The sequence below is a fragment of the Coloeus monedula genome, assembly GCF_965178545.1.
Source record: "Coloeus monedula genome assembly, chromosome: 36".
Taxonomy (NCBI): Eukaryota; Metazoa; Chordata; class Aves; order Passeriformes; family Corvidae; genus Coloeus; species Coloeus monedula.
The window spans coordinates 1,084,649-1,106,061 of NC_138816.1; the positions used below are offsets into that span (position 1 = coordinate 1,084,649).

Genomic DNA, 21,413 nt, shown 5'->3' on the forward strand with positions numbered 1-21,413 from the left:
GGAACCCCCCAAAAAAATTTGGGAATTTGGGGATGGGCTCCAAATGTTGGGATTTGGAGGGGTTTTATTTTTGGGGGGGATTGAGGGGGTTTGGAAGGGTTTGGGAACCTTGGCTCCGGGTTCTCCTGGGATTCCCGGCGTTCCGGATTCGCCGGGATCGCCCTGGAAGGGGAGGAAAAGGCGGGAATTGGGTTTGGGATGGGTGCGGGAAGCCAGCGGGAAATCCCGGAATTCCAGTGGGAAATCCCGAAATTCCAGCAAGAAACCCCCAAGTTCCAGCGGGAAAACCCAAATTCCATCGGAACCCCCAAAATTCCAGCAAGAAACCCCCAAATTCCAGCGGGAAATCCTGAAATTCCAGCAGGAAATCCCGAAATTCCAGCGGGAAATCCCGAAATTCCAGCAGGAAATCCCGAAATTCCAGCAGGAAATCCTGAAATTCCAGCGGGAAATCCTGAAATTCCAGCGGGAAATCCCAAATTCCAGCGGGAAACCCCAAAATTCCAGCGGGAAATCCCAAATTCCAGCGGGAAATCCCAAAATTCCAGCGGGAAATCCCAGAATTCCAGTGGGAAATCCCAAATTCCAGCGGGAAATCCCGAAATTCCAGCGGGAAATCCCAAAATTCCAGTGGGAAACCCCGAAATCCATCAGGAATTCCCGAAATTCCAGGTGGGAACCATCCCGAGAGCCCCAAATTCCACCCGGGACCCCCCAAATTCCATCCAGGAACCCAAAATCCCAGATGGGAATTCCCAAATCCCAAGTGGGACCCCCCCAAATCCATCCAGGATCCCCCAAATTCCACCCAGGAACCCCAAATTCCAACTGGAACCCCCAAATTCCACCCGGGATCCCCCAAATTCCATCCAGGAACCCCCAAATTCCATCTGGGAACCCCCAAATTCCATCCGGGATCCCCCAAATTCCACCCGGGATCCCCAAAATTCCATCCAGGAACCCCAAAATTCCACCCAGGAACCCCAAAATTCCAACTGGAACCCACCCAAATCCATCCAGGAACCCCCAAATTCTATCCAGGACCCCCCAAATCCATCCGGGAACCCCCAAATTCTACCCGGGAACCCCAAATTCCATCCGGGATCCCCAAAATTCCACCTTGGAACCCAAAATCCCGGATGGGAATTCCCAAATCCCAAGCGGGAACCCCCAAATACCATCCAGGACCCCCCAAATCCATCCAGGAACCCCCAAAATTCCATCCGGGATCCCCCAAATTCCATCCAGGATCCCCAAAATTCCACCCAGGATTCCCCAAATCCATCCAGGATCCCCAAAATTCCAACTGGAACCCCCCCAAATCCATCCGGGAACCCCAAATTCCATCCAGGAACCCTCAAATTCCACCCAGGATCCCCAAAATTCCAACTGGAACCCCCCCAAATCCATCCGGGAACCCCCAAATTCCATCCGGGATCCCCAAAATTCCACCCAGGACCCCCAAAATTCCACCCGGGAACCCCCAAATTCCACCCGGGATACCCAAAATTCCACCCGGGATCCCCAAAATTCCACCCAGGATACCCAAAATTCCATCCAGGACCCCCCAAATCCATCCGGGATCCCCCAATTCCACCCGGGAACCCCAAAATTCCAACTGGAACCCCCCAAATTCCACCCGGGATCCCCAAAATTCCACCCAGGATCCCCCAAATCCCACCAGGACCCCCCAAAATCCCGGGATTCACCTTCTCTCCGGGCGGTCCCAAATTCCCGACGCCTCCAGGGGGTCCTTGAGGTCCCTGGATTTGGGGAAAGGGGGGGAAGGGGTCACCCCAAATTTTTTTTGGAATTTTTTGGGATTTTTTGGGGGATTTTTTGAGGACTTTTTTGGGGATTTTGGGGAATTTTGGAGGAATTTTGGGGAGGAATTGGACTCACGTCGGCTCCGGAAGCTCCGGCGGGACCGCGGGGTCCGGGGGGGCCTGGGGGACCCTGGGAAAAAAAGGGGGGGAAATTTTGGGGAATTTTGGGGGAATTTGGGGGGAGTGGGAATTTTTGGGATTTTTTGGGGGAGGGGGGGGAATTTGTGGGAATTTTTGGGAATTTCGGGGGGGGGTCAAAGGTCGCTCACCAGGGGTCCCACGTCGCCCGTCTCACCCTTGTCCCCGGCGGGACCCGGAGAGCCCTGGGAAAAGCGGGAATTTGGGGGATTTTGGGGGAATTTTGGGGATTTTGGGGAATTTTGGGAGGGGTTGGAGGGGTGGAGGGAGAGAATTTGGGGGATTTGGGGGGGGGGAATTGGGAATTTTGGGGAGGAAAATCGGGAATTTGGGGATTTTGGGGGCGGGGGGTTCTGGGTGGGGAAATTTGGGATTTTGGGGGGGAAATTGGGAGGGAAAATTGGGATTTTGAGGGGGGGTTGGGGGTTTGGGTGGGAAAAATTGGGATTTTTGGGGGGTTGGGTGGGAAAAATTGGGATTTTTTGGGGTTGGGTGGGAAAAATTGGGATTTTTTGGGGGTTGGGTGGGAAAATTTGGAGGATTTGGGGGGTTTTGGGGATCCTGTGGGGGTGAAATTTAGGATTTTGGGGGTTTTGAGAGGGAAAAATCAGGATTCTGGGGGTTTTGGGGTAAAATCGGGGGGATTTGGGGTCTTTGGGGGTTTGGGTGGGAAAATTTGGGATTTTTTGGGATTCTAGGTAGGAAAATTGGAGGAATTTGGGGGTTTTTGGGATTCTGGGCAGGAAAATGGGATTTTTTGAGGTGTGGGTGGGAAAATTGGGATTTTGGGGGTTCTAAGTGGAAAAGCTGGGGGGATTTGGGGTTTTTTGGGGTTTGGGTGGGACAATTTGGGATTTTTTGGGATTCTGGGTGGAAAAATTGGGATTTTGGGGGTTTTGGGTGGAAAAATTGGGATTTTTGGGAGTTTGGGTGGGAAAATTTGGGGGGATTTGGGATGTTTTGGGATTCTGGGTGGGACAATTTGGGATTTTTTGGGATTCTGGGTGGAAAAATTGGGATTTTGGGGGTTTTGGGTGGAAAAATTGGGATTTTTGGGAGTTTGGGTGGGAAAATTTGGGGGGATTTGGGATGTTTTGGGATTCTGGGTGGGACAATTTGGGATTTTTTGGGATTCTGGGTGGAAAAATTGGGATTTCGGGGGGTTTGGCCAGGCAAATTGGGGGGATTTGGGGTTTTCTGGGGCTCTGGGTGGGAAAATTTGGGATTTTTTGGGATTCTGAGCGGGACAATCTGGGATTTTTTGGGGTCTGAGTGGGAAAATTCGGGATTTTTTGGGGTTGGGAGGGAAAATCGGGGGGGGGGTTGGGATTTTGGGGGTTCTAGGGGGTAAAATCTGGGATTTTGGGTGGGAAAATTGGGTTTTTTGGGGGGGTTTTGGGCAGGAAAAATCGGGATTTTGGGGGTTTTTTTGGGGTAAATTCGGGGGGATTTGGGGTTTTTTTTGGGGGGGGTCTCACCTGGAGGCCGATGGGGCCGGGGGGGCCGTTGAAGCCCCGCGTGCCCTCGTCCCCTTTCACCCCAAAATGTCCTTGGGGTCCCCGAGCCCCCGGCTCCCCATCGGCGCCCTGGGACGGGGGGAAAAGAGGGGGTCGGACCCCAAAAATCGGCCCAAAATCCCCTCCAAAAAAACCTCAAATCCGACCGAGAAATCGCCCCCCAAAAACCCCCGAATTCGACTGAAAAATCCCCCTCAAAATCCCCCCAAAAATCCCGAAATCCGACCGAAAAATCCCCCCCCAAAAACCCCAAGTCCGACCGAAAAATCCTCTAAAAATCCCCCCCAAAAAACCCGAAATCCGACTGAAAAATTCCCCCCCAAAAAACCCGAATTCGATAAAAAAATCCCCCCCAAAAACCCCCAAATCCGACCGAAAAATCCCCTAAAAAAACCCCAAATCCGACCGAAAAATCCCCTAAAAATCCCCCCCCAAAAACCCCAAATCCGACCGGAAAATCCCCCCCAAAAACCCCGAATTCGACCAAAAAATCTCCCCCAAAATCCCCCCCAAAACCCCCAAAATCCGACCGAAAAATCCCCCCCAAATTCCCCCAAAAACCCCAAATCCGACCGAAAAATCCCCCCCAAATTCCCCCAAAAACCCCAAATCCGACTGAAAAATCCCCCCCAAAAAAAACCCAAAAAACCCAAAATCCGACCTAAAAATCCAAAAAAATTCTCCCAAAAAACCCCGAATTCGACCGAAAAATCCCCGAAAAATCCCCCCCAAAAAACCCCAAATCCGACTGAAAAATTCCCCCCAAAAAAAACCCGAATTCGATAAAAAAATCCCCCCCAAAAACCCCCAAATCCGACCGAAAAATCCCCTAAAAAAACCCCAAATCCGACCGAAAAATCCCCTAAAAATCCCCCCCCAAAAACCCCAAATCCGACCGGAAAATCCCCCCCAAAAACCCCGAATTCGACCAAAAAATCTCCCCCAAAATCCCCCCCAAAACCCCCAAAATCCGACCGAAAAATCCCCCCCAAATTCCCCCAAAAACCCCAAATCCGACTGAAAAATCCCCCCCCAAAAAACCCGAAAAACCCAAAATCCGACTGAAAAATCCAAAAAAATTCTTCCAAAAAACCCCGAATTCGACCGAAAAATCCCCGAAAAAAGCCCCCCCAAAAAACCCCAAATCCGACTGAAAAATCCCCCCAAAAAAACCCGAATTCGACTGAAAAATCCGCCCCAAAAACCCCCCCAAAACCCCCAAAATCCGACTGAAAAATCCCCCCCCAATCCCCCCAAAAAAACCCGAAATCCGACAGAAAAATCCCCCCCCCAAAAAAACCCAAAAAACCCAAAATCCGACCTAAAAATCCAAAAAAAATCCCCCCCAAAAAAACCCGAATTCGACCGAAAAATCCCCCGAAAAATCCCCCCCAAAACCCCCAAATCCGATTGAAAAATCCCCTAAAAAACCCTCAAAATCCGACTGAAAAATCTCCCCCAAAAAACCCGAAATCCGACCTAAAAATCCCCCCCAAAAACCCCCAAATCTGACCGAGAAATCTCCTCAAAACCCCCGAATTCGACCAAAAAATCCCCCCCAAAATCCCCCCAAAAAACCCCGAATTCGACCGAAAAATCCCCTAAAAATCCCCCCAAAAAACCCCAAAATCCGACCTAAAAATCCCCTAAAAGTCCCCCCCAAAAAACCCCAAATCCGACTGAAAAATCCCCCCAAAAAAACCCGAATTCGATAAAAAAATCCCCCCCAAAAACCCCCAAATCCGACCGAAAAATCCCCTAAAAAACCCCGAATTCGACCAAAAAATCCCCCCCAAAATCCCCCCAAAACCGACCGAAAAATCCCCTAAAAATCCCCCCCCAAAAACCCCAAATCCGACCGGAAAATCCCCCCCCAAAACCCCAAATCCGACCGAAAAATCCCCAAAAATCCCCCTAAAACCCTCCCAAATGCCAAATTTTCCCCCAAATCCCAAATTCCTCCCCCAAGATCCCAAATTCCTCCCCCAAAATCCGGAATTCTCCCCCAAAATCCCAAATTCCTCCCCCAAATCCCAAAGTCCTCCCCAAAATCCCAAATTTCCTCCCCAAAATCCCAAATTTCCTCCCCAAAATCCCAAATTCCTCCCCCCAAATCCCAAATTTCCCCCCAAATCCCACATTCCTCCCCAAAATCCCAAATTTCCCCCCCAAATTCCTCCCCCAAAGTCCCAAATTTTTCCCCCTAAATCCCAAATTTCCTCCCCAAAATCCCAAATTTCCCCCCCCAATTCCTCCCCCAAAACCCCAAATTTTTCCCCCTAAATCCCAAATTTTTCCCCCCAAAATCCCGAATTTTTCCCCCAAATCCCAAATTTCCTCCCCAAATCCCAAATTCCTCCCCAAAATCCCAAAGTTCCCCCTCAAACCCTCCCCTAATCTCCAAATTTCCCCCCCAAAATCCCAAATTTCTCCCCCAAATCCCAAATTTCCTCCCCAAAATCCCAATTTCCCCCCCCAATTCCTCCACCAAAACCCCAAATTTTTCCCCCAAAATCCCGAATTTCCCCCCAAAATCCCAATTTTTCCCCCCAAAATCCGAAATTTCCTCCCCAAAATCCCAAATCCTCCCCAAAATCCCAAATTTCCCCCTCAAACACTCCCCAAATCTCCCCCGAAAATCCCAAATTTCCCCCCTAAATCCCAAATTTCCTCCCCCAAATCCCAAATTTTTCCCCCAAAATCCCAAATCCCCTCCCAAAATCCCAAATTCCTCCCCCCAAATCTCCAAATTTCCCCCCCAAAATCTGGAATTTTCCCCCCAAAATCCCTCCCCAAAATCCCAAATTTCCCCCACAAATTCCTGCCCCAATATCCCAAATTTTTCCCCCAAAATCCGAAATTCCTCCCCCAAATCCCGAATTCCTCCCCAAATCCCAAATTTTTTCCCACAAAATCCGAAATTTCCTCCCCAAAATCCCAAATTTCCCCCCAAATTCCTGCCCCAAAATCCCAAATTTCCCCCCAAAATCCCAAATCTCCCCCCAAAATCCCAAATTTCCCCCCAAAATCCCAAGTCTCCCCTCAAAATCCCAAATTCCTCCCCCAAAATTCCCAATCCCTCCCCCAAAATCCCAAATTTCCCCCCAAAATCCAGAATTTTTCCCCCAAAATCCCAAATTCCTCCCCCAAAATCCCAAATTTCTCCCCCAAATTTCCCCCCAAAATCCCAATTTTTTCCCCCCCAAATTCCTGCCCCAAAATCCCAAATCTCCCCCCAAAATCCCAAATGTTCCCCCCCAAAATCCCCAATTCCCCCCAAAATCCCAAATCCCTCCCCCAAAATCCCAAATTTCTCCCAAAAATTTCCCCCCAATTCCCGAATTTCCCCCCAAAATCTCCAAATTCCCCCCCAAAATCCCAAATTCCTCCCCCCAATTCCCAAATTCCTCCCCCCAAAATCCCAAATCTCCCCCCAAAATCCCAAATTTCTCCCCCAAATTTCCCCCCAATTCCCGAATTTCCCCCCCAAAATCCCCAATTCCCCCCAAATCCCCCCAAAATCCGCTCACGGCCGCTCCGGGCTGTCCCACGGCCCCGATGGGTCCTGGGGGTCCGGGGGGTCCCTAAAAAAATTTGGGAACGGCGCCAAAAAATTTGGGAATGAGCTTTGGAAAGGGGAGGGATCCCAAAATTTGGGGGGGGGATCCCAAATTTTTGGGGGGGGATCCCAAAATTGGGGGGGGGGATCCCAAAATTTGGGGGAGGGATCCCAAAATTTGGGGGGGGGGATCCCAAAATTTGGGGAGGGATCCCAAAATTTGGGGAGGGATCCCAAAATTTGGGGGGGGATCCCAAAATTTGGGGAGGGATCCCAAAATTTGGGGGAGGGATCCCAAAATTTGGGGGGGGATCCCAAAATTTTGGGGGGATTGGGGTCACTCACGTGCTCCCCTTTGGTGCCTTTGGCGCCTTTGGGGCCCGGCTCGCCCCCCTCGCCCTGGAAAATTCGGGAATTTGGGGGGAATTTGGGATTTTGGGGGGAAAATTCGGGATTTTGGGGGAGGGATTTGGGATTTTGGGGGGAAAATTCGGGATTTTGGGGGGAATTTGGGATTTTGGGGGGAAAATTCGGGATTTTGGGGGAGGGATTTGGGATTTTGGGGGGAAAATTCGGGATTTTGGGGGAGGGATTTGGGATTTTGGGGAGAATTTTTGGGGGAGAAATTTGGGATTTTGGGGGAGGGATTTGGAATTTTGGGGGAGAAATTTGGGATTTTGGGGGGGAATTTGGGATTTTGGGGGAGGAATTTGGAGATTTTGGGGGAGGAATTTGGAGATTTTGGGGGAGGGATTTGGGATTTTGGGGGAAATTTGGGATTTTAGGGGAGGGATTTGGGATTTTGGGGGGAAATTTGGGATTTTGGGGGAGAATTCCGGATTTTGGGGGGAAATTTGGGATTTTGGGGGGAAATTCGGGATTTTGGGGGGAATTTGGGATTTTGGGGGGAAAATTCGGGATTTTGGGGGAGGGATTTGGGATTTTGGGGAGAATTTTTGGGGGAAATTTGGGATTTTGGGGGAGGGATTTGGAATTTTGGGGGAGAAATTTGGGATTTTGGGGGGGAATTTGGAGATTTTGGGGGAGGAATTTGGAGATTTTGGGGGAGGAATTTGGAGATTTTGGGGGAGGGATTTGGGATTTTGGGGGGAAAATTCTGGATTTTGGGGGGAAATTTGGGATTTTGGGGAGAATTTTTGGGGGAAATTTGGGATTTTGGGGGAGAAATTTGGGATTTTGGGGGGAAATTTGGGATTTTGGGGGAGAAAATCTAAGATTTGGGAGGGTTTGAGGGAGAAATTTGGGATTTTGGGGGAAAAATTCGGGATTTGGGGAGGAAATTTGGGATTTTGGGGGAGGGATTTGGGATTTGGGGGGGGAATTTGGGGGAGGAATTTGGGATTTTGGGGGGAGGAATTTGGGATTTAGGGGAGAATTTTTGGGGGAAATTTGGGATTTTGGGGGAGGAATTTGGAATTTGTGGGGGAAAATTCTGGATTTTGAGGGGAAAATTGGGATTTTGGGGGGAAAATTCGGGAATTGGGGGAGGGATTTGGGATTTTGGGGGGGAATTTGGAATTTCGGGTGAGGAATTTGGGATTTTGGGGGGAAATTTGGGATTTTGGGGGGAAATTCGGGAATTGGGGGGAAATTTGGGATTTTGGGGGAGGGATTTGGGATTTTGGGGGAAAATTCCGGATTTTGAGGGGAAATTTGGGTTTTTGGGGGGAAATTGGGGATTTTGGGGGGGAATTTGGGGGAGAAATTTGGGATTTTGGGGGGGAATTTGGGATTTTGGGGGGAAATTGGGGATTTTGGGGGGGAATTTGGGGGAGAAATTTGGGATTTTGGGGGGGAATTCCGGATTTTGAGGGGAAAATTGGGATTTTGGGGGAGGGATTTGGAGATTTTGGGGGGAAATTTGGGGGAGAAATTTGGGATTTTGGGGGAGGAATTTGGAATTTGTGGGGGAAAATTCTGGATTTTGAGGGGAAAATTGGGATTTTGGGGGGGAAATTCGGGAATTGGGGGAGGAATTTGGGATTTGTAGGGGAAAATTCCGGATTTTGGGGGGAAATTTGGGATTTTGGGGGGAAATTTGGGATTTTGGGGGAGGGATTTGGGATTTTGGGGGAAATTTGGGATTTTAGGGGAGAAATTTGGGATTTTGGGGGAGGGATTTGGGATTTTGGGGGAGAATTCCGGATTTTGGGGGGAAATTTGGGATTTTGGGGGGAAATTCGGGAATTGGGGGGAAATTTGGGATTTTGGGGGAGGGATTTGGGATTTGGGGGAGAATTTCGGGATTTGGAGGATTTGGGAGTGGATTTTAGGGGTCCCAGGGGGATTTGGGGTGGATTTGGGTGGATTTTTTGGGATTTGGGGTGGATTTCGGGGGATTTAGGATATTTGGGGTGGATTTGGGGTGGATTTGGGGTGGATTTGGGGCGGATTTTTGGGATTTGGGGTGGATTTGGGTGGATTTCGGTGGATTTGGGGTGGATTTTTAGTGGATTTCGGTGGATTTGGGGTGGATTTTTTGGGATTTGGGTGGATTTGGGGCGGATTTTTGGGGATTTTGGCTGGATTTTGGGTGGATTTGGGTGGATTTTTTGATTTGAGTGGATTTTTTGGGATTTTGGGGGGATTTGGGGTGGATTTGGGTGGATTTTTTTGGGTTTTGGGCAGATATGGGTGGATTTGGGGTGGATTTTGGGGTGGATTTGGGATATTTGGGGTGGATTGGGGGGATTTTTTTGGGATTTGGGTGGGTTTGGGATATTTGGGGTGGATTTGGATGATTTTTTAGGATTTTGGGGTGGATTTGGGGCAGATTTGTGGGATTTGGGGTGGATTTTTTGGGATTTGGGGCAGATTTTGGGGGATTTGGGGCGGAATTTGAGGGATTTGGGGTGGATTTGGGTGGATTTGGGATATCTGGGGTGGATTTTGGATGGTTTTTGGGGATTTTGGCTGGATTTGGATGGGGTTTTTTGGGATTTGGGGTGGATTTGGGGTGGATTTTTGGAATTTGGGGTGGATTTTTGGAATTTGGGGTGGATTTTGGATGGGGTTTTTGGGATTTTGGGGTGGATTTGGGATATTTGGGGTGGATTTGGGATGGTTTCTGGGGATTTGGGGTGGATTCGGGGTGGATTTTTTTGGGATTTGGGTGGATTTGGGTGGATTTGGGATATTTGGGGTGGGTCAGGATGGTTTTTTGGGGATATGGGGTGGATTTTGGGTGGATTTTGGGTGGATTTTGGGCTGGATTTGGGATATTTGGGCTGGATTTGGGATGGTTTCTGGGGATTTGGCGTGGATTTGGGGTGGATTTTTTTGGGATTTGGGTGGATTTGGGTGGATTTGGGATATTTGGGTGGATTTGGGGTGGATTTTTTGGGATTTGGGGTGGATTTGGGTGGATTTGGGATATTTGGGGTGGGTCAGGATGGTTTTTTGGGGATTTGGGGTGGATTTTGGGTGGATTTTGGGTGGATTTTGGGGTGGATTTGGGGTGGATATTTGGGGTGGATTTGGGGATGGTTTCTGGGGATTTTGGGTGGATTCGGGGTGGATTTTTTTGGGATTTGGGCAGATTTGGGGTGGATTTGGGATATTTGGGGTGGGTCAGGATGGTTTTTTGGGGATTTTGGGTGGATTTTGGGTGGATTTTGGGCTGGATTTGGGATATTTGGGCTGGATTTGGGATGGTTTCTGGGGATTTTGGGTGGATTCGGGGTGGATTTTATTGGGATTTGGGCAGATTTGGGCTGGATTTGGGATATTTGGGGCGGATCAGGACGGTTTTTTGGGGATTTTTTGGGTGGATTTGGGGCGGTTTCGGGGGGTCCCCACCTTGTCGCCGTCGTCGCCGGGGCCCCCGGGGGGTCCGGAGGGTCCCGGGAGCCCCACGGGTCCCTGGATTCCGTCGCGCCCGGGGGGGCCGGGGGGGCCCTTTTCTCCCTAAAAACCAAATTTCTGGGAATTCCCGGGAATTCCCGGAACCTTCGGGGCCCCAAATTTGAAATCCCAGCAGCGAAAAAAACTCCGACTTGACCCCCAAAATCCCCCAAATGTCACCCCCCAAATCCCAAATTTCACCCCCCAAAATCCCCAATTTTTACCCCCCCAGCCCCTCCCCAAATTCCCCAAATTCCCCAAATTCCGGACTCACCCAGACCCCCCAAACCCCCTCCAAAACCCCCAAATTTCCCCCCCAAATCCCAAATTTCCCCCCCAAAATCCCCAATTTTCGCCCCCCAACCGCTCCCAGAATTCCCCAAATTCCCCAAAATTCCCGAAATTCCCAAAATTCCCCAAATTCCCGGAATTCCGGACTCACCCAGACCTCCCAAACCCCCTCCAAAACCCCCAAATTTCCCCCCCCAAATCCCAAATTTCCCCCCAAAAATCCCCAATTTTCGCCCCCCAACCCCTCCCAAAATTCCCCAAAATTCCCCAAATTCCCGAAATTCCCCAAATTCCCCAAATTCCCAAAATTCCAGACTCACCCAGACCTCCCAAACCCCCTCCAAAACCCCCAAATTTCCCCCCCAAATCCCAAATTTCCCCCAAAAAATTCCCAATTTTCGCCCCCCAACCCCTCCCAAAATTCCCCAAATTCCCCAAAATTCCCCAAATTCCCGAAATTCCCAAAATTCCCCAAATTCCCGGAATTTTGGACTCACCAAACCCCCTCCAAAACCCCCAAATTTCCCCCCCAAATCCCAAATTTTCCCCCCAAAATCCCCAATTTTCGCCCCCCAAACCCTCCCAAAATTCCCCAAAATTCCCAAAATTCCCAAATTCCCCAAATCCCCAAAATTCCCCAAATTCCCGGAATTCCGGACTCACCCAGACCCCCCAAACCCCCTCCAAAACCCCCAAATTTCCCTCCCAAATCCCAAATTCCCCCCCAAAAATCCCCAATTTTCGCCCCCCAAACCCTCCCCAAATTCCCCAAATTCCCCAAATTCCCAAAATTCCCCCCAAAATTCCCAAAATTCCCGGAATTCCGGACTCACCCAGACCCCCCAAACCCCCTCCAAAACCCCAAATTTCCCTCCCAAATCCCAAATTTCCCCCCAAAATCCCCAATTTTCGCCCCCCAACCCCTCCCAAAATTCCCCAAAATTCCCCAAATTCCCGAAATTCCCGAAATTCCCCAAATTCCCGGAATTCCGGACTCACCCAGACCCCCCAAACCCCCTCCAAAACCCCCAAATTTCCCCCCCCAAATCCCACATTTCCCCCCAAAAATCCCCAATTTTCGCCCCCCAACCCCCCCCAAAATTCCCCAAAATTCCCCAAAATTCCCCAAATTCCCAAAATTCCCCAAATTCCCGGAATTTTGGACTCACCAAACCCCCTCCAAAACCCCCAAATTTCCCCCCCAAATCCCAAATTTTCCCCCCAAAATCCCCAATTTTCGCCCCCCAAACCCTCCCAGAATTCCCCAAAATTCCCCAAAATTCCCCAAATTCCCCAAATTCCCAAAATTCCCCAAATTCCCAAAATTCCGGACTCACCCAGACCCCCCAAACCCCCTCCAAAACCCCAAATTTCCCCCCCAAATCCCAAATTTCCCCCCCAAAATCCCCAATTTTCGCCCCCCAACCCCTCCCAAAATTCCCCAAATTCCCCAAATTCCCAAAATTCCCCAAATTCCCCAAATTCCCGGAATTTTGGACTCACCAAACCCCCTCCAAAACCCCCAAATTCCCCCCCCAAATCCCAAATTTCCCCCCCAAAAATCCCCAATTTTCGCCCCCCAAACCCTCCCAAAATTCCCCAAATTCCCCAAAATTCCCCAAATTCCCCAAATTCCCAAAATTCCCCAAATTCCCGGAATTCCGGACTCACCCAGACCCCCCAAACCCCCTCCAAAACCCCAAATTTCCCTCCCAAATCCCAAATTTCCCCCCCAAAATCCCCAATTTTCGCCCCCCAAACCCTTCCAGAATTCCCCAAAATTCCCCAAATTCCCCAAATTCCCAAAATTCCCCAAATTCCCAAAATTCCGGACTCACCCAGACCCCCCAAACCCCCTCCAAAACCCCCAAATTTCCCTCCCAAATCCCAAATTTCCCCCCCAAAATCCCCAATTTTCGCCCCCCAAACCCTCCCAAAATTCCCCAAAATTCCCCAAAATTCCCCAAATTCCCCAAATTCCCAAAATTCCCAAAATTCCGGACTCACCCAGACCCCCCAAACCCCCTCCAAAACCCCAAATTTCCCCCCCAAATCCCAAATTCCCCCCCAAAAATCCCCAATTTTCGCCCCACAACCCCTCCCAAAATTCCCCAAAATTCCCCAAATTCCCAAAATTCCCCAAATTCCCGGAATTCCGGACTCACCCAGACCCCCCAAACCCCCTCCAAAACCCCCAAATTTCCCCCCCAAATCCCAAATTTCCCCCCCAAAAATCCCCAATTTTCGCCCCCCAACCCCTCCCAAAATTCCCCAAAATTCCCCAAATTCCCAAAATTCCCGAAATTCCCAAAATTCCCAAAATTCCCGGAATTCCGGACTCACCCAGACCCCCCAAACCCCCTCCAAAACCCCCAAATTTCCCTCCCAAATCCCAAATTTCCCCCCAAAAAATTCCCAATTTTCGCCCCCCAACCCCTACCAAAATTCCCCAAATTCCCAAAATTCCCCAAATTCCCGAAATTCCCCAAATTCCCGGAATTTTGGACTCACCCAGACCCCCTCCAAAACCCCCAAATTTCCCCCCCAAATCCCAAATTTCCCCCAAAAAATCCCCAATTTTCGCCCCCCAACCCCTCCCAAAATTCCCCAAATTCCCCAAATCCCCCAAATTCCCCAAATTCCCAAAATTCCCCAAATTCCCGGAATTTTGGACTCACCCAGACCCCCTCCAAAACCCCCAAATTTCCCCCCCAAATCCCAAATTTCCCCCCCAAAATCCCCAATTTTCGCCCCACAACCCCTCCCAAAATTCCCCAAATTCCCGAAATTCCCCAAATTCCCAAAAAATTCCCCCCAAATTCCCCAAATTCCCGGAATTCCGGACTCACCCAGACCCCCCAAACCCCCTCCAAAACCCCCAAATTCCCCCCCCAAATCCCACATTTCCCCCCAAAAATTCCCAATTTTCGCCCCCCAACCCCTCCCAAAATTCCCCAAATTCCCCAAATTCCCAAATTCCCAAAATTCCCCAAATTCCCGGAATTCCGGACTCACCCAGACCCCTCAAACCCCCTCCAAAACCCCCAAATTCCCCCCCCAAATCCCAAATTTCCCCCCCAAAATCCCCAATTTTCGCCCCCCAAACCCTCCCCAAATTCCCCAAAATTCCCAAATTCCAAAATTCCCAAAATTCCCCAAATTCCCGGAATTCCGGACTCACCCAGACCTCCCAAACCCCCTCCAAAACCCCCAAATTTCCCCCCCCAAATCCCAGATTTCCTCCCCAAAATCCCCAATTTTCGCCCCCCAAACCCTCCCAGAATTCCCCAAATTCCCCAAAATTCCCGAAATTCCCAAAATTCCCCAAATTCCCGGAATTCCGGACTCACCCAGACCCCCCAAACCCCCTCCAAAACCCCCAAATTTCCCCCCCAAATCCCCCAAAATCCCCAAAAAATCCCCAATTTTTACCCCCCAACCCCTCCCAAAATTCCCCAAATTCCCCAAATTCCCCAAATTCCCGAAATTCCCCAAATTCCCGGAATTCCGGACTCACCCAGACCTCCCAAACCCCCTCCAAAACCCCCAAATTTCCCCCCCAAATCCCAAATTTCCCCCCCAAAATCCCCAATTTTCGCCCCACAACCCCTCCCAAAATTCCCCAAAATTCCCCAAAATTCCCGAAATTCCCCAAATTCCCCAAATTCCCGGAATTCCGGACTCACCGGGCCGCCTTTGTCTCCGGGGGGGCCGGGGGGTCCCTGGGGGCCGGGGCGGCCGGGGGGACCCACGGGACCTCCCCCCCCGGGACCCCCGCGCTCGCCGGGAGAGCCCTGGAATTCCCAAAATCCCGGGAAATCGGGGCGGGAAAGGCCCCAAATCCCGGGAAAACGGGGAAGAATTGGGAAATTTGGGGAAAAAACCCCGAAATTTGGGGAAATTGGGGAGGGAAAGGCCCCAAATCCCGGGAAAACGGGGAAATTCGGGGGAAAAACCCCGAAATTTGGGGAAATTGGGGTGGGAAAAGCCCCAAATCCCGGGAAAAAGGGGAAATTTGGGGAAAAAAAACCCCGAAATTTGGGGAAATTGGGGTGGGAAAGGCCCCAAATCCCGGGAAAAACGGGGAAGAATTGGGAAATTTGGGGAAAAAACCCCGAAATTTGGGGAAATTGGGGTGGGAAAAGCCCCAAATCCCGGGAAAACGGGGAAATTTGGGGAAAAAACCCTGAAATTTGGGGAAATTGGGGCGGGAAAGGCCCCAAATCCCGGGAAAACGGGGAAGAATCGGGAAATTTGGGGAAAAAAACCCCGAAATTTGGGGAAATTGGGGTGGGAAAGGCCCCAAATCCCGGGAAAAAGGGGAAATTTGGGGAAAAAAACCCTGAAATTTGGGGAAATTGGGGTGGGAAAGGCCCCAAATCCCGGGAAAACGGGGAAATTTGGGGAAAAAACCCTGAAATTTGGGGAAATTGGGGCGGGAAAGGCCCCAAATCCCGGGAAAACGGGGAAGAATCGGGAAATTTGGGGAAAAAAACCCCGAAATTTGGGGAAATTGGGGTGGGAAAAGCCCCAAATCCCGGGAAAAACGGGGAAATTTGGAAATTTGGGGAAGAAACCCCGAAATTTGGGGAAATTGGGGTGGGAAAGGCCCCAAATCCCGGGAAAAACGGGGAAATTTGGGGAAAAAAAACCCGAAATTTGGGGAAATTGGGGCGAGAAAGGCCCTAAATCCCGGGAAAAAGGGGAAATTCGGGGAAAAAAACCCCGAAATTTGGGGAAATTGGGGCGGGAAAGGCCCCAAATCCCGGGAAAACGGGGAAGAATCGGGAAATTTGGGGAAAAAACCCCCGAAATTTGGGGAAATTGGGGTGGGAAAGGCCCCAAATCCCGGGAAAAACGGGGAAATTCGGGAAAAAAACCCCGAAATTTGGGGAAATCGGGGTGGGAAAGGCCCCAAATCCTGGGAAAAAGGGGAAATTTGGGGAAAAAAACCCGAAATTTGGGGAAATTGGGGCGGGAAAAGCCCCAAATCCCGGGAAAAACGGGGAAATTTGGGGAAAAAAACCCGAAATTTGGGGAAATTGGGGTGGGAAAGGCCCCAAATCCCGGGAAAACGGGGAAATTCGGGGAAAAAAACCCGAATTTTGGGGAAATTGGGGTGGGAAAGGCCCCAAATCCCGGGAAAAAGGGGAAATTTGGGGAAAAAACCTCGAAATTTGGGGAAATTGGGGTGGGAAAAGCCCCAAATCCCGGGAAAACGGGGAAATTTGGGGAAAAAACCCTGAAATTTGGGGAAATTGGGACGGGAAAAGCCCCAAATCCCGGGAAAAGGGGGAAATTTGGGGAAAAAACCCCGAAATTTGGGGAAATTGGGGAGGGAAAGGCCTCAAATCCCGGGAAAACGGGGAAATTTGGGGAAAAACCCCTGAAATTTGGGGAAATTGGGGTGGGAAAGGCCCCAAATCCTGGGAAAAATGGGAGGAATTGGGAAATTTGGGGAAAAAAACCCCGAAATTTGGGGAAATCGGGGCGGGAAAGGCCCCAAATCCCGGGAAAACGGGGAAATTTGGGGAAAAAACCCCGAAATTTGGGAAAATTGGGGTGGGAAAGGCCCCAAATCCCGGGAAAAACGGGGGGGAAAGGGAGGGAATTGGGGTGGAATTCCCAAAATCCCGGGAAATCGGGGTGGGAAAGGCCCCAAATCCCGGGAAAAGGGGGAAATTCGGGGAAAAAACCCCGAAATTTGGGGAAATTGGGGTGGGAAAGGCCCCAAATCCCGGGAAAAACGGGGAAATTCGGGAAAAAAACCCCGAAATTTGGGGAAATCGGGGTGGGAAAGGCCCCAAATCCTGGGAAAAAGGGGAAATTTGGGGAAAAAAACCCGAAATTTGGGGAAATTGGGGCGGGAAAAGCCCCAAATCCCGGGAAAAACGGGGAAGAATTGGGAAATTTGGGGAAAAAACCCCGAAATTTGGGAAAATTGGGGTGGGAAAAGCCCCAAATCCTGGAAAAATGGGAGGAATTGGGAAATTTGGGGAAAAAAACCCGAAATTTGGGGAAATTGGGGTGGGAAAGGCCTCAAATCCTGGGAAAAAGGGGGGGATTGAGAGAATCTTGGGAAAATGATGGAATTTTGGGAGTAAATCCTTGGAATTTGGGGAAAAATGATGGAATTTTGGCATAAATCCCTGGAATTGTGGGGTAAATCTGTGGAAGTTGGGGTAAATCCCTGGAAGGGGGAGGGAACCAATGGAATTTGGGGGTAAATCCCTGGAATTTGGGGTAAATCCCAGGAATTCGGGGTAAATCCCGGGAATTTGGGGTAAATCCCGGGAATTTGGGGTAAATCCCTGGAACTGGGAGAAAACCGATGGAATTTGGGGGTAAATCCCTGGAATTTGGGGTAAATCCCGGGAATTCGGGGTAAATCCCTGGAACTGGGAGGGAACCGATGGAATTTGGGCTGAATCCCGGGAATTCGGGGTAAATCCCGGGAATTTGGGGGTAAATCCCTGGAATTTGGGGTAAATCCCAGGAATTTGGGGCAAATCCCAGGAATTCGGGGCAAATCCCTGGAATTCGGGGTAAATCCCGGGAATTTGGGGGTAAATCCCTGGAATTCGGGGTAAATCCCGGGAATTCGGGGTAAATCCCGGGAATTTGGGGTAAATCCCAGGAATTCGGGGTAAATCCCAGGAATTCGGGGTAAATCCCTGGAATTCGGGGTAAATCCCGGGAATTTGGGATAAATCCCGGGAATTCGGGGTAAATCCCAGGAATTCGGGGTAAATCCCTGGAATTTGGGGTAAATCCCGGGAATTCGGGGTAAATCCCGGGAATTCGGGGTAAATCCCAGGAATTCGGAGTAAATCCCTGGAATTTGGGGTAAATCCCAGGAATTTGGGGCAAATCCCAGGAATTTGGGGTAAATCCCGGGAATTTGGGGTAAATCCCAGGAATTTGGGGTGAATCCCAGGAATTCGGGGTAAATCCCTGGAATTTGGGGTAAATCCCGGGAATTTGGGGGTAAATCCCTGGAATTTGGGGTAAATCCCGGGAATTCGGGGTAAATCCCAGGAATTCGGGGTAAATCCCGGGAATTCGGGGTAAATCCCGGGAATTTGGGGGTAAATCCCTGGAATTTGGGGTAAATCCCAGGAATTTGGGGCAAATCCCAGGAATTTGGGGTAAATCCCGGGAATTTGGGGTAAATCCCAGGAATTTGGGGTGAATCCCGGGAATTTGGGGTAAATCCCGGGAATTTGGGGATAAATCCCTGGAATTTGGGGTAAATCCCGGGAATTCGGGGCAAATCCCGGGAATTTGGGGTAAATCCCTGGAACTGGGAGAAAACCGATGGAATTTGGGGTAAATCCCTGGAATTCGGGGCAAATCCCTGGAATTCGGGGTAAATCCCGGGAATTCGGGGTAAATCCCGGGAATTCGGGGTAAATCCCTGGAATTTGGGGTAAATCCTGGGAATTCGGGGTAAATCCCGGGAATTCGGGGTAAATCCCTGGAATTTGGGGTAAATCCCAGGAATTTGGGGGAAATCCCTGGAACTGGGAGGGAACCAAAGGAATTTGGGGATAAATCCCTGGAATTTGGGGTAAATCCCAGGAATTTGGGGATAAATCCCAGGAATTCGGGGTAAATCCCGGGAATTTGGGGTAAATCCCTGGAATTGGGAGGGAACCGATGGAATTTGGGGATAAATCCCAGGAATTTGGGGATAAATCCCAGGAATTCGGGGTAAATCCCTGGAATTCGGGGTAAATCCCGGGAATTTGGGGTAAACCCCGGGAATTTGGGGTAAATCCCAGGAATTTGGGGTAAATCCCAGGAATTCGGGGTAAATCCCGGGAATTGGGGGGCAGAGCCCGGGATGCCGCGGGGGGAGGGGCACTCACCGCCGGTCCGGGGGGTCCCGCGGGGCCCTCGTTGCCTTTCAGGCCCCCCCCTCCCTGGAACGGAATTTTCCGGGATCATTCCGGGGGGGTTTGAATTGATTTTTTTTTTTTTTTTTTGAGGGGTGGGGGGGTTGGGAATTTTCTGGAATTCCGGGACTTTTTGCCGGGCATCACTCACGGCGCTGCCGGGAAGGCCCCGTTCTCCTGGGAATCCCCGGAATCCGGCGGGTCCGTCCTTGCCGGGGGGGCCGGGGGGGCCGGGATCGCCCTAAACCCCCCCCAAAAAAAACCCCCAAAAAAACCGGGAATTGCGGGATTTTTTCCGGGAATCGCGGAGAATTCCCGGGAAAACCTTCCCGGATTTCCTCACCTTGGAGCCGTCGTTGCCGGGGGGGCCCGGCAGGCCCTGCTCGCCGGGGGGGCCCGGGGGACCGGGGTGGCCCCGCTCGCCCGCGGGCCCCGATTCGCCCGCCGAGCCCTGCCGGGAAAAAACGGGAATTTTGGGGAATTTACGGGGATTTTCGGGGGAGTTTCTGGGAATTTTTTGGAATTTTTGGGGGATTTTGGGGGAATTTCTGGGGATTTACGGGAATTTTTGGGGACTTTTGAGAATTTCCAGAAATTTCTGGGAATTTCCGGGAATTTTTTGAGAATTTCTGGGGATTTCTGGGAATTTCTGGGAATTTCCAGGAAATTCTGCGAATTTTTTGGGGCGTTTTATTGGAATTTTTGGGAATTTCTGGGAAGTTCCGGGAATTTCCGGGAATTTTGGGGGACTTTTGAGAATTTCGAGGAATTTCTGGGAATTTCCGGGAATTTTTTGAGAATTTCTGGGAATTTTTTGAGGATTTCTGGGAATTTCCAGGAAATTCTGGGAGGTTTTTGGGAACTTATGGGTGTTTTTGGGAATTTCTGGGAATTCCTGGAAAGTTCCGGGAATTTTCGGGAATTTTTGGGGGAATTTCTGGGAATTTCGGGGAATTTCTGGGGAATTTCTGGGAATTTTTTTTGAATTTTGGGGAATTTCTGGGAATTTTGGGGGACTTTTGAGAATTTCCAGAAATTTCTGGGAATTTCCGGGAATTTTTTGAGGATTTCTGGGAATTTCTGGGAATTTACGGGAATTTTGGGGGAATTTCTGGGAAATTCCAGGAATTTTTGGGGAGTTTTTTTTGAATTTGGGGGAATTTCCGGGAATTTTGGGGGACTTTTGAGAATTTCCGGAAATTTCTGGGAATTTACGGGAATTTCCAGGAAATTCTGCGAATTTTTTGGGGCGTTTTATTGGAATTTTTGGGAATTTCTGGGAATTTCCGGGAAGTTCCGGGAATTTTCGGGAATTTTTGGGGAATTTCTGGGAATTTTGGGGGACTTTTGAGAATTTCTGGGAATTTCTGGGAATTTCCGGGAATTTTTTGAGGATTTCTGGGGATTTCTGGGAATTTCTGGGAATTTCCGGGAATTTTTTGAGGATTTCTGGGAATTTCTGGGAAGTTCCAGGAAATTCTGGGAGTTTTTGGGAACTTATGGGTGGTTTTGGGAATTTCTGGGAATTTCCGGGAAGTTCCGGGAAGTTCTGGGAATTTTCGGGAATTTTTTGTGAATTTCTGGGAAATTTGGGGAACTTTTGGGAATTTCTGGGAATTTTTTTTGAATTTTGGGGACTTTTGGGGAATTTCTGGGAATTTCTGGGAATTTTGGGGAATTTCTGGGGAATTTTTGGGGAATTTTTTGGGAATTTCTGGGAAATTCCAGGAATTGTTGGGGAGGTTTTTTTGAATTCGGGGGAATTTCCGGGAATTTTGGGGGACTTTTGAGAATTTCCAGAAATTTCTGGGAATTTCCAGGAATTTTTTGAGAATTTCTGGGAATTTCTGGGAATTTCCAGGAAATTCTGGGAGTTTTTGGGAACTTATGGGTATTTCTGGGAATTTCTGGGAATTTCCGGGAAGTTCCGGGAATTTTCGGGAATATTTTTGGAATTTCTGGGAATTTTGGGGAATTTTTGGGAATTTCTGGGAAATTCCAGGAATTTCTGGGGAATTTTTGCGGAATTTTTGGAGAATTTTTGGGAAATCTCTGGGAAATTCCAGGAATTTTGGGGAGTTTTTTTATTTTTAATTTGGGGGAATTTCCGGGAATTTTGGGGGACTTTTGAGAATTTCCGGGAATTTCCGGGAATTTTTTGAGAATTTCTGGGAATTTCCAGGAAATTCTGGGAGTTTTTGGGAACTTATGGGTATTTTTGGGAATTTCTGGGAATTTCTGGGAAGTTCCGGGAATTTCCGGGAATTTTTGGGGAATTTTTTGTGAATTTTGGGGAAATTTGGGGAATTTCTGGGAATTT

General features: G+C 49.7%; 1 protein-coding gene across 1 annotated transcript in view; it reads right to left on the reverse strand.

Annotated features, from left to right (window-relative positions):
• The window catches only part of LOC309584137 (uncharacterized protein), a gene marked incomplete at both ends in the record, with an annotated part of 143,092 nt that overhangs the window by 66,862 nt on the left and 54,817 nt on the right, over positions 1-21,413 (reverse strand). Inside the window, 12 exon segments of the mRNA XM_082300078.1 lie at positions 109-162; positions 1,710-1,763; positions 1,903-1,956; positions 2,096-2,149; positions 3,443-3,550; positions 7,012-7,065; positions 7,386-7,439; positions 10,860-10,967; positions 14,882-14,989; positions 19,067-19,120; positions 19,245-19,334; positions 19,437-19,544. Coding sequence (XP_082156204.1) covers positions 109-162; positions 1,710-1,763; positions 1,903-1,956; positions 2,096-2,149; positions 3,443-3,550; positions 7,012-7,065; positions 7,386-7,439; positions 10,860-10,967; positions 14,882-14,989; positions 19,067-19,120; positions 19,245-19,334; positions 19,437-19,544 — 900 coding nt within the window.